General features: G+C 35.0%; 2 protein-coding genes across 2 annotated transcripts in view; one reads left to right on the forward strand and one right to left on the reverse strand.

The window, feature by feature from the left end:
- The window catches only part of DHTKD1 (dehydrogenase E1 and transketolase domain containing 1), a 206,926-nt gene that overhangs the window by 142,905 nt on the left and 50,773 nt on the right, over positions 1–13,248 (forward strand). The gene's annotated exons all lie outside the window — the stretch shown is intronic.
- Positions 1–13,248, reverse strand: part of UPF2 (UPF2 regulator of nonsense mediated mRNA decay) — a 67,415-nt gene that overhangs the window by 30,638 nt on the left and 23,529 nt on the right. The window contains exons 9-11 of the mRNA XM_049814431.1: positions 6,893–7,001; positions 5,541–5,654; positions 4,272–4,388 (exon numbers count right to left, since the gene is read on the reverse strand). Of these exons, the coding sequence (XP_049670388.1) occupies positions 4,272–4,388; positions 5,541–5,654; positions 6,893–7,001 (340 nt within the window). The remainder of the gene's footprint in view (positions 1–4,271; positions 4,389–5,540; positions 5,655–6,892; positions 7,002–13,248) is intronic.

The raw sequence follows: 13,248 nt of genomic DNA on the forward strand, positions 1-13,248 counted from the left end.
TGAGGATGAGCTTAATTCCATTATAATATAATTTCTATATGCATATGTGTATTTATATGTATATATGTGTATAATTCTATAAGTCACATTAAAAGTTTTATGTGTATCATACTATTCCATATATTCTAATCAGTCTAAGGTGGTTCAACAGAAAAAGAAACTGCACCAGTTTAGACTTTATTATTTAATAGAGGTTGGCTATACAGTAATTTACAGCATCAACGAAATCAACAAAACTAACCTGTAAGCACTGTTTTGTTACCACACACAAATGTTGGTATATACATTCATGCAGTCCAGTGAACTAATGAAAAGAGTTTAAAGCTTCTTTGATGATTGGTGAAGAAGCACAATTTTTCATGCTTGTGGACTTCCCACTAAACTTGAATAATTTGAAGTTTCTTTTACAGGGCAGTGGTTCAGTTAAACTGAAATGTAAACATACTCAAACCACTCCTTAACCTTCAGTTTCAGCTGCTAATTCAATGAGGAAGAGTAGCTTTGTGTAACACGGTAACCCAACAAATAATGTACTTTTCCTCCTAGGTTGCATGCATCCATTGCCAGGAAGGTCTCAATCTGACACTAATGCTAAGGCATTTCATTTTTAACCTTCTCCGTGACACAAATGGCCTCCCCTTTAATTCCTTAACTGAGATTGTTCCTTTCAAAATGGGAAATTTCTGTCAAGGAGTAGCAAGTTTACCTACAGGTACTTAACAGATGCACAGCACTTTTAACAATGGAGTACTCAAATTGTTTTATGTGGGGAAAAAAACACTTACAGTAGAAAGTTCCCAAACCTTACCATGTCATACATATCAATATTACCTTTGTAAATTTTTCACCTTTTCTAGATGCATCAGGATAAAATACATCTTTGCTGCCTTAATGACATTTATCATGTTCTACTATAAAATGAAAAATGAAGTGAGGCAAAGTAAAGCATAACAAAGAAAATGGCAGAAATGCTTGCAAATAAAACTTATAAAACCCTAAACCTACATACTTTGTATATTTTCCCATTACAATAAGGTGCACATTATACTGTAAATAATAGGTTATAATTACAATGTTTCTTCCCAGAAGAGACAATATGCACTACCACAAGTCTCAAAATCACTGTAGTTTATAATTTTTTTGAGCAATCCCAAATATGTATTCTAACTGTAAGTGAATGGTATTAGTCTCAATCTCTATTAAAAAGTCATCACCATTTTAAGCAACTGTGTTTCAATCCCTTTTCATTTAAGGCATCAAGTCAGATGGACAGGCAGGAAAGAGAAACTCTGACAATACACTGCCTACAATAGCAAAAACCTTAATACATTTCAGAACAAAAAAGCAAGACCTGCAGTCTCAAGTGCTTTCAGCTAATTAACTACTTGCGGTCCTCATCTTACTATGCTAAAATGAAGAACTACAAAGGTAAAGCATTACATTTGAACATTAGATTTCTGTTTTTCCTTTGATAAAAAGAGATCACAAACAACATTAACATGTCCAGCTTAAAACAGTAACAGTAAAAAGGTTTCTTTTTTTTCTCCCCCTCCTTCTTGGTGAGTAACAAAACCTCTCTGCTCATAGCATATATTGCAGATGCATTTCAAATGAAAATCTAGTGAGAATTAGGAGGTCCTCCTCTGGTTAGTAGTCTTGCTCCCACCCCACCCCCCAACCTGGTAACACCAATTTGCACAGCAAGAAGTAGAATTTTTGCAAAGCAGCGCAAAAAAAAAGTCACCAAGTAAAACCTAAGCAGAAATGCCCAATTCAGAAAAGCATTTCAGCATGACTGACATTTAAATTATCAGTTTGATAATACTGAAAGAATTGAAGATACTGAAACTGTTCAGCTCCTCCTCCCCTTTACTACCTACAGTTCTGCCCTGCTACTTGTTCCAACAGTTCCAAGTCAAAATTTTAAATTTGCTGGAAGCACACTACTGTTATAGTGAATTACCACAGTCTCATTCTAACTACAATTACTTTGTCACAGCCTCTGTCTGTACAAACAACGTTCTCCCACAGTTTCAGCTCCATCTATAAAAGGAGTCACCCCAAGAAATAAGCCACCACAAAGCTTGTTCTGTATGTTTAAAAATACAAATGATCTTGCCCTAAAGCTTAAAAAGACAATTTGACAAAATTGTCTAAGGATAAAAAAATGCATCAGAAAGCTTTTAATACTAAAACTTCAAAAATTATTTTAACAAGACCACAACAGCGTAACACAAGAATTTGACATTTTAGCATGATTACATTATAGAAACATAGATCAAGATAATGCTGATCTTCCTTCCAAAGCACCAATTCAAATAATCCAATTCAAATAATCCATTTATCAACAGACCAATCCTAAAGCCAAGTTAGTTTTACATTAATATTTTAAATTACATAAAGAACATTGAATTTGAAAGACTTGCCAAGAAGAACAATTAACTGAAATAAATATTGCCCTGATAAAAGAAGAATCTTTAACTAATTTGCAAAATATGACAGTAGTTCTACAAAACCAGAATGTGATCATTAAATGTTTCTTCAGCATAAGGAACTTAGTGCCGCTAATTTTGTGGCACTCTTACAGAATGCTTTACTTCTTAATTAATTTTCCCTTAATTACTCTTAAAATCCATTCTTAACTATGACTTTCTTCCCTACTAGGACAAAGCAATATTGTCTTTAATAGGAGACATAAGCCTGTTTGGCATCTTATTACATAATACATCATCAGCAGTAAAGACTAAGACCAATAATTATTTGGAAGATCAACAGGCCTTACTTCTACCCATAAGAGTCATTGATAAGATGAGCTTTACATTTACTTAGAGTTTTACCACAAGATGCTAATTAGTTTGCTTTGGGAGTAATCTTTTCTAGAGTTCACACTAACTGGTACCATAAGGCTATGATCCAACTTGTGTAATACTATTTAAGTCAAAATTAATCTCTATAGTTTCTATAAGGCAACATTAGAAGATGCAACTATAAAGACGGTTGTAGAATACAAACCTATTTAGCCTATTTTACATCTTAATCAATAGCTATTCCAAACTTACCTGCCATCTCGATCATCTCCTGGTTTCTCAATGCATAAGAAAAGACTATTTATCTGAAACCTTGTGAGGCTTTAAGCCTCAATTATTGAAACAGTGCATGTGGTTTGTCTTACGCTTCACAGTTATGTTATGTTTTGCATTCATCCAGCAGATTTCAGCAGTCTGTATCCAATTAAGTTGCTTTTAATTTAATGCAATTTCCTATTGCTAGTACCTATCTTTGAAGGACTTCAGCCACGTTTGACTCAGCCTCTTGCCTTGGACACCGAGGTTTAGGATTGTTTCTCAAGCCAGTAAACATATTATTCAGGGCTCAAATTCATATGCTAAAAAGACCAAAAACTAATCCTTGTTATTTTGAAATCTTGCCAGTACCTATCTAGACTTATGGATGCCACTTCTACTCTTAACTTAATTACCAATCTCTATTTCTAAAAACCCTTCCTCCAGTGTCTTCATAAACTCTTCCTTCAAATTTACAACCCCAGATTGTTACACAGGGCACAGAAACCACCTCTCACAACTGCCTTCACCTCCAGCTGAAGTATCTTATCTCCAGTTCCATTCGCTACCATTTTTCCCATCGAATAATCTCTCATGTGTGTTTAGGTACAGCTACTATATTCTTTCAACCTCATTCTCTGTTCTTGCTCTATCTCTGAATTATTTGTAGTTCAAAAGCAATAGCTTTTTGCTTTAGAAATTTAATTCTTTATTTACATTTTCTTTTAAGTCGTGACAGATTTATATAGGTCAACTGGAGTTCTCCAGAATGCTTTCAGAAAGCTATTCGCACAAGAGGTAAAATCTCAGAGCTAAGACAACACTGGACAAACTATAAATAACAAGATGATACAAGTCCACAGGACTACAAAGACCGATAGTGCCAAAAGGAGCCTAGGACTTGAACATATGTAACACCAGTCCATGTCAACCCCACTGCACAACGAGGAGGCAAGATTTCAGGAAAATTGATTCATTGCCCTCCCATACTTGTCTCTGTTTTTATTAAAGAATCAAGAACTTTATCCTCCCTGAGCACTCAAGATAAAACTTAATGAACATTTTCACTCACAAGTGCTTGAACATTGTAACTGACAAGATATTAGTCACAATCATTGTTATGGTCAGACCACATCGCAAAGCCAGAAAATAAAAGTAGTAATCAGTTTAATTCAGTGCATGACACCCTCCCCCATTTGGTTCTCTTACCAAAAGAACACTGGTTCTTAAGTGAGATTCTGGTGATCTAAAGAGGAATCTTCCACAGGTTTCCAGCAGAGTGCATGCCATTTCAATATGGTGATGAGAAAAGTCTGACAGAAGCATCTGGTATATATTTATAGATAAACACAGCATGTTAAACATGTTTTTCAACTGCAGAAAACAGTAAGTTTTATCTACCAGACTTTATACTACCATGGTATTCCATATTCTTTAAGAAAAAAATGAAAATTGATTTCACTGATCAGATGTTAACAACATTCAAAATATTCATCTCATTTCAAAAGTATTGTAAGAACAGTCTAGACCCCAAATTTAGGCTCCAGAAACCTAAAAAACCAGGATGTTTCCTAAGCCTAGCATAAAAAGACTACAATATTAAAACAAACCCTATAATCTCTCCCATACCCTTTCCAACTCAGTCATGTCTGCTTTAAAATTCCTGCTGCTAGACTGGAAAACCACGAAATAATACTGCACAAGGATACAATAACCTCAAAGGACATCTAATTTAATTGTATTAAGTTAAGCAATAACTAAAAATTAAGAGCTTTGCATTTTAAAACATTTTATAGATGAGAAAAGAAAAATGAGTGAGTATAATTTTTTAAGAATTCAGCGTCAATACCTGAGTCAATGAATAGAAACTATTACCAAAGGAAGTGATCTTAACCCATGTAAGTCTTCAACCACATTCTATAAAAAGCACTTTCATTTTTTAAAACCCTTTTTTAATTTGGGACTTGACATCAAAGATAAGTTTGAATGTTTATCAGCATGCAAACTGAGATGATACGCCTAGAGATTAATGCTTTACAAAGATTTGGTTTGTTCCTCGACAAAAGCACCTGCTAAAATGGCATGTAAGCCTGTCCTGGCATCACTGAAAAGCTTTCTGCCTCTAACCCCTCCCTTTATTATTATTTTCTCTGTAAAAACATGAGACTTTTCCAATGTATAGCAGATGAATAAGTAGCAATGTCTACCATCACTTTACAAAGAAAATTATTAGCAATTTGATTATGTCCAAAGGTGGAATTTTATTTTAATATATACCCACCACTAGAAAAATTAAAACATTCTAACTTCTAGAACAGCTATAGAAGTCTCCTTGTACACAGTAGCAACAGATATCCACGTTTAAAACATCATATGCAATGAATTACTGGACAGCATCAGCAATAGATATATATAGGGGAATAGCATGGGGATACATTATCAGCATATACAGGAGTACAGGACTATCACAACACTAACCTTTAAACAGTGGAGAGTATCATTTTTGGAGAACATCTTAAATTTGGTAAGCTCACCAATAAATCTCACAGTTTTATTCTTTGTTTCAATGTTGATCTGGTCCTTTTTTCTTACCTAAAAAAAAAGGGGGGGGGGGGGGGGAAGACATTTGATTTTAGGTCCTTAAAAAATACCTACCTCTTATAAATTACTTTGACCCGAATGTGAGTAATAAGCTTGGGAAGTCAGCAGTGTTTAATATTTGTTTGGTTCCTTATGCTCTACCTTTACCTATTACTAGTTTTCCTGAAAGTCTCTCTACAATCTTGTTTCTTCAGAAGCTTTTGAATTTCTTTCCCCATCCCACGACCCCCAGAAAGCCTAATTCCTCTAACATACCTACAGTTATAGGCACACATCAACCTGGCCACCTCCCACCCCCCCTCTTTGCCACTGTGAAGTACTGGTTAAGTATTCTAGATTCTGTATTTTTAGTAAGTAATCTCTATATGAATAGGACCACTTGTATAGTCCCTAATAAAACACTGACAGCTTTTTCAAGTCAGGTTTAATGACGTACAGACTTTTTTTTCCTTTTTTCCTTTAAAATTACTGACATCCAGCATAATTTTACTAACGAAGCAGAAGTTTATATCTATGACTAAACATAATCCGCAAAATACAAAATTGTATTTCTCCCCAACAGAAATAGCTTTTCCTGCGAAACAGTTAACTTTAGATAGTTAAGATTATGTAAGTCTGAGCAATTCATACACATTTTTAATGTCAGTATTAGAAAAAAAAAATTGAAATCTGTGCCATAAAACTCAGAAAACACTGAAGGAATCACTGTGCACCATAACAATTTGATTACAAAATCTAGAAGTGAAAGAAACAACACTGGAAAATACATTTGTGAGGAATAGAAAATTTTGGTTGATGAAATTCTAAAAAATAATTTGAACTAAGCACTACATTACAATAGTAACCACTATATTAGAACAATAACCTTGTAGAGGAGAATGTGGTGTTAGAATAGATCAGTTCTCATTTTAAATACAAGTTATTAATTTACAAGAAACTCTTAATGCTTACAGTTGGAGCACAGTTTCTAGTTTTTGCAACTTCTGTTGTAACTGTTGTACAGTTCATTTTAATATATATGGGCAGAAATATATTGTAAGTTGTAAAATAATTCTTTTAAAATGTACAAGTCTAGTATTCTAGAACAAATCTGCTCAGATGACAGAAAAATATTCACTGAATTTAAGAATTAGCATCTACGTAACATCAAACGTTCTTTTATTCCCTAAAGGATGACTACTGTCAGATTGGTTAATTTGAATGCAAAAAACTAAATCAACAAAACATACATGAAATCTGAAATCCCCTTTCAGCATGGAACAAAGATCCTCTGCTACATCAGACATACAGGGATGCAATGTGGCAACCAGTCTTGCATAAAACGGTAGCAAATCCAACCTGCAAACAAAGGAAATGGCAAAATGGACAAGTAACTTATAGACAAAAATGTATTTATGTCTACAAGTATAGGTACCATTTTACTTGTGAAAAGAATAAATGTGCATATACTGACAGAACTATGTACATGCAATTTTACAGGCACACACTTCAGACTGCAGTATCATTTTAAAATATCAATAGAAGAAGGTATACTACCACATCCTATTAGAATCCTTCAGTTAATTTCCTTTCAAAACTACTGCCTTAGGTGAAATGCCAAACACCATCTTAATTACAGAACCCAACCTTTAAGAAATTACCAGATATAAACAAAATTCAGATCTCTCTCAATATGCAAAATGAAAAATTCTTAGAGAACTCCATTTGTTATTGCAATTTCTTTTTTTTTTTGAGTAGCTGCAGACATAACCAGGAAGGTAGGAACATCTTTATTTTTAAGGCAGTGAACTTCTAAATGAATGTAGTAGTTATTACATAAAACAAAGTTCAGCAGATGTGATGTGGCAACACCTTTTCCCCAAAACTCAGCTAGTACTTCTACAAACGGCAATGTTTCAAAAATTTCTATAGGACTTATTTTCTTTACTCTTTCCTTGATTACATGCCTTCATACCCATTTCATAGTATTGCATGTTTCTCTTAAGGAATTTTGGAGGGCAATTTGTGTTTTCCTTAGTTTGTACTTTGTTTCTTTACATCAAAGACTATCCGCTTGTAAAAATGGGATAAAGGCCCTTAAACCTGGTTTGTGCCATCACGTAACAGGACACAGAATATAGCACAGCTGCTTTGTGTAAATGTGCATGTATCACTTAAATGCAGAGAAACCAACTGCACTCTGAGGCCTCATAATATCATGTAACAAGCTGAAGAAAGCATTTTTGCTTTATTTTCAGAACCTAAGTTAATGCTGTAAACAGATGAACTGCACAAGCCTACTGTTTTAAGTGGAAAGAAACATCTTAAATTTGCATACTTCAAGTAAGAAATTGCCTGTAAGAGAAAAATGGTTCTTGAGTTTATACTTTAAGGAGGATTAAGGTTTTCCCTACTGCTAGGGAAAAGAAAAAAAAACAAAGAAAGAAGAAAAGAAAAAAATGCTGCCCCAAAAAATCTAAAAGTACATTTGATACACAGAGCTTGCCCTGGCACAAAGTAAAACTGCAAAAGCATCACAACAAAAAAACCCAAAACAAAGCATAGACGACTGCCTCCCCTCTCCTTTACACTATGTCACTAAAGCACATTTCCAAGATCTTTAATATCCACTCAGAGAAAGAGGGATAATTACGTATTTAAATTGTGGATTAGAAGCATCAGAACATAGTACCTGAAAGAGGCATAACTAAGCAGCCTCCTGATAATACATAAAACTCCTGGTGAAACATTGCAGGTATCCCAGTTAGCTATTTAACAGTTTTTATTCTCTCTTGTTAATCAATAACTGAAGCTGTATTTACATTTTTGAAGCTTGTTGGAACACGCAGTCAAGGATGACTAGCCACAGCAAATTAATGTGATGTTATTAAGCATTTAGCTATTAACTCTCAGAAGAGGTGAAAGTCTCATTACTTCACACACACATACAAAAGCTAAACTAAAAGGGGACTTTGGCTGAATTGAGGGGATTTCTATAAGGCATCTCCCAAGACAAATAGCAGAAAGTTTTATTCTGGTCTGAACAAGTACCTGCCTGCTGAGAGCTAATAATTTCATCCCTGTAAACTGAACATACCTGGGGGAAAATTAAATTCTTAGAGAACATTGTTGTTATTCCCTCAAAGAACACAAAAGGTTTCTTCATGGGGAAGAATACTGAGACTGGGTATTTCTCAACAGGTGAAATATAATAAGAAAAAGCCTTGGGTCAATTACGGTGAAATTGGCAATCAGAGATTGAATTCATTCCCTCTCTCACAGGGGAGATAAAAATTCATGTTTGTAAGTGGAGAGATTACAGAATCAGTGGCACCATCTACTGGTACCTGCATTAAGGCTAAAATAACATTTGTTTTCTCCAAAAGCATTTCTTTTTCTTGAGAAGGGGGGCAGAAATTAACTAAAAAAAACCCACAAAACCCACAGTATTGCTTTCTCTTCCTGCTTTTCTACATTATGAAGCAAGATCTATCATCACAGATGAGTCAGTTACTCTCTGAAGCCTATGTTAAGCACCCTGAATATAAACTATCATAGTAAAAGAAACACTACTTCTGACCATTATCATTTTGACCACATACCCTTGATTGCAGTCTAGTCAACTGTGGATCTCTGGATCACATGGACTGCACTTCAGTGCAATATCTAAGAGCATCTTTTTTTTTTGTAGAATTTAAAATTCTAGTTTGTTTTTAAAAAACAAAAGCAAAAAAACACAGAAAAAACCAAAAAACTTTGCTCAATTAAAGTCCTAATTGCAATCTCTCTAGAACAGGTGCATCCAAAATTTTATATCCAGAGTGATGGGAGCATTTTATACATTTATTAACTGGGATTCTACCAGAAAGACAGCTTAAAGAATGAAACAACAGAGCAAGAGCTCCTGCCTCAGCAAGCATAATCATAATCCAGATAAATGCAGTGCATTCACAGGGCCTGAACAGGTACAAACTGCCACCCACACTGCTCAGTGGGTAGAGAAGGATGCAGTGGAATTAGCATGCTATCAGATGAGCAATTTTTGCTTTTGTTTCTTAGCTATGGCTAAGATGCTTATCTCAAGCACATCCCCAAATTTTATCCTTAAATGAGACAGGCCACTGAAACACTGATAAGTCAAGTTCAGTTGAACAAAAAGGACCTTGCTACTGAGGATTCTCAGGATAAGGAGCTGAAAGAAGGTAGATATATAGGAGGTTTACAACTTTTGAGTTAAAAATGCTCAGAACTATTTAACACTCAAGAAGCAGCTAACTTCTGAATTAAGAACAGCCAACAATAATGCTAAAAATTTCCATATGATGAACAACAGATCTCTTGCTTAGTAAACTTGTAACTTCATTGATAACCATAAATGAGAAAGGCAAAAAAATCAGAAGCCACAACAGCCCCTATTTATTGTTTAGCATTTGTCTAGAATTGTTTAGAATTTAAGGCCTAAAAAGAGATTTTAAACTTCTCACATTGAAGTTGAAAAATTTCAACAAAATTGCAGTATGCACTTAAACATAAATAATTAAGTGTATCTGTACAGGAAGATAATTCAGTTAGATAGCAAAGAATTACACAAAAACACCCTAAAGCTGCAAGCAGTATGGGTTAAATCACTGTAGTGTCACTTTAGTGCAAACAATATAGTCCTGAATTCAAAGGCTAGTGTTTAGTTTTAAATCAATCCTCCGATGCAAAACTGAAAGCGACTTGTATACTTGCATTGAAAAAAATCTTTTTAAGAGGCTTTCTATTCTTTTGGGTTGGAGGTTCAAGACACAACTGAAAACGTAAATGCGATCCATTCATAAGTATTCAAAACAGCAGTGCAATGATGTTGTATTCTAACACTAATCTACAGTTAGTTGAGGGAAAACCCATCCTTTTTTGTCAAATTCAGTTTTCCGTCTTGAAGAATCCTGCATTTGTCCCAAACTATCCAAATTTAGTGGGAGCAAGAAAGCTCCCTGGCAACACTGCATTGTGACTTTGACTTCGCATTGTCTGCATTACTCCTCAAACATGAAACCAGTTTTGTACTTTGTCAGTAAAATTGTTGAGCCTGCACGTTTCCTAAAACTGATCTCCCAAGAGAAGAAACAGTACTTATTCTGTTACTGAAGTATCTTACTATGGCTGCCAACATAATAGCTAGACTTAGACAGCATTATCTGATATACTTGGAGACTGAACACTTCTGGAAATTATACTGCTTTATCTACACCCTGTAAGTACACTGTTCCTCTGAACCTTTCACGAAAAACCCCTCCTCAACAAGCTTTCTTCTCCTATGGTATCCTGGGGAGATATCGCAGAAACTCCCTGAATTAGTAAAAAACTAGTATGCAACAACAATATGGAAGGTAAAGACATATCAATTATGGCTCAGTGAAGAGATGCATGAAGCAAAACCAGTTAATGCACAGTATACAAAGCTTCAAAGCAGCATGTTATATAATTTTCTAAATAAATTTGTGGCATTTTATAGCAACCATTAGTACCATGTGCCATAAACACACCTGGAGTTTTCCCACAAGGATTATAAATGTTGATTTCAAGACAGAAAACAGAACTGCTCCTTTACCAACTGCAGTAATAAAGCTAACTTAAATAGCAGGATAGATTGCCCTTTAAAATCATCTGCATCTATGGGCAATTCAGCTGGTATTTTCATTGCAACTGTCTGTGGTTCAGAACAAGAAGCTCTTGACACTGAAGTCAACATCCTGTTTCTCCTGGTTAGTAGCCCAGAGACGGGCATCACCACCGCAGGCATAAAGAACAGGCGGATACATACAACTGCACCTAAGATCTTACAGTTGGAAGCTGGAGCACTCATTAGTCAAGTAGGTCTCGGAGCAGACAGCAGAAAAAGGTATTAAGAATTGTACATGGAATATTAATATTTCTTAATATTAAGAATAATTAATATTTATAATTAAAGAACAGTGAGAAGATCAGCTGAGCCATTCGCTTCAGTATTAGTTCCAACTATTAGAGAACAGAACTGTCAGAAAGATAGCAGCTCTGTGAGCCAACCACACGATCTATACTATGAGCTCCTACAGAAAAATTGAACTTTTTAAACTTACTATTATTTTTAAAACAAAGACTACAACAAATCAGTGGCAATGTGGAGACTATATATGTTTCTAGCAACTTAACATGTTCCTAGCACAGTCTGATCAGAGACACATCTCTCGTTTTTTTTGTTTGTTGGTTTTTGGGGTTTTTTGGTTGTTTTTTTACTACAATGCACTAGAAATTTAACTTTTGTTTTCATGGTATCTATGAAACCAGACTGCTGAATTTACAAGCCATCACGTTTTTCTTGTTTGAAAATACCTCTTTTGCTGTGCACAATGTCAACAAGTTCCTTCAGATCATTATCATCTAGTACACTTTAGTGGATTATGCAAAGAAAATCATACATCTTCAAAGAGGTTCCAAGAGTTAATGATCAATTTGAGCAATCTGGCATCTACAGCACCAGGGAGAAATGCAGGGCAGTGGTACAAATAGCATTGTATGTTCACAAACCAGCCAGTAAGCCACTTCCATTTTGCAAACATGAAAAATTCTCTATTATGGTAGAGCTGAAGTCGAAAGTCTAAGTTATCGTGCTGATTTACATTGCCATGAAAAAAAGTTCTTCTCAAATTGTGTTTTCATGCATTTCATGATTACCAGCAGGCTGATAAATAGAAACGTCATTTCCTCTACAGCATAAATGTGGGCTGAAGAACACCTTGTTACATCTAACACAGAAGATACTCAACTGCCTATTTCATCAGTAATTCATATTTGGGGCACAATCAGGCCTCTATCAAAGTCTCCAAAGACTGAGGTGTCAAAAACGTAATTTTGACAGAAAAGAATACATAAAGGAATGAAAGATTGTGTGTGCTTCTAATTGCAAAAACATGTATCAATGTAGAGTCAGGTTAGTGCATGCAGTCAGCAAACAAACCATTGGTTTATATGCAGCTAAGAGAGTAGAGTTATTAACACAGCAGATGGTTATTACAGATGGGATGTAGAAATAGGCTAGAATTAAGGTTGAAAACACAGTGCAAGAAATGATTAAAAGTAAGGAAAACAAAACACTGAAGTCTGTTTATCAAAGCAGTAGTCTACACAAGTCTTGAGACAAAACAGACACTCAAACGATGACTTTTTTCCCTCCAATGTTAAAAGGGAATCTAATCAAAGTGGTGTGAACTCTAACAGGAATTCTAAGATGATGATGATATATTTGAAACTAAAAGCAGCATCAAAACAACCTCTCTGGAAAAATAAGGCAAGGCGGAGCAAGAAAAGCAACTCCTTCATAATTGCACCTATTTAAGTTGCACCTATTTAAGGCACAAGTTTACCAGAGAGCAGAGAAATATATCATTCTTCCAACGAATTTAACATTTTTATTTTAATATTTGCAATCATTTTTGTAAGCAAAGCTCTTCCTGTAAGTGCAGGGACCTTGCTGACACAAAGAGGATAAGGAGAAGTAGCAAAACTCTACATGGACAGATCTACACGGACAGAACAGGCCAGGCTCAAACTCTCATACTTGCTTTCTCTAAATTGGCCAGCC

This window comes from Accipiter gentilis, chromosome 11, assembly GCF_929443795.1.
Source record: "Accipiter gentilis chromosome 11, bAccGen1.1, whole genome shotgun sequence".
In the NCBI taxonomy this organism is placed as follows: domain Eukaryota; kingdom Metazoa; phylum Chordata; class Aves; order Accipitriformes; family Accipitridae; genus Astur; species Astur gentilis.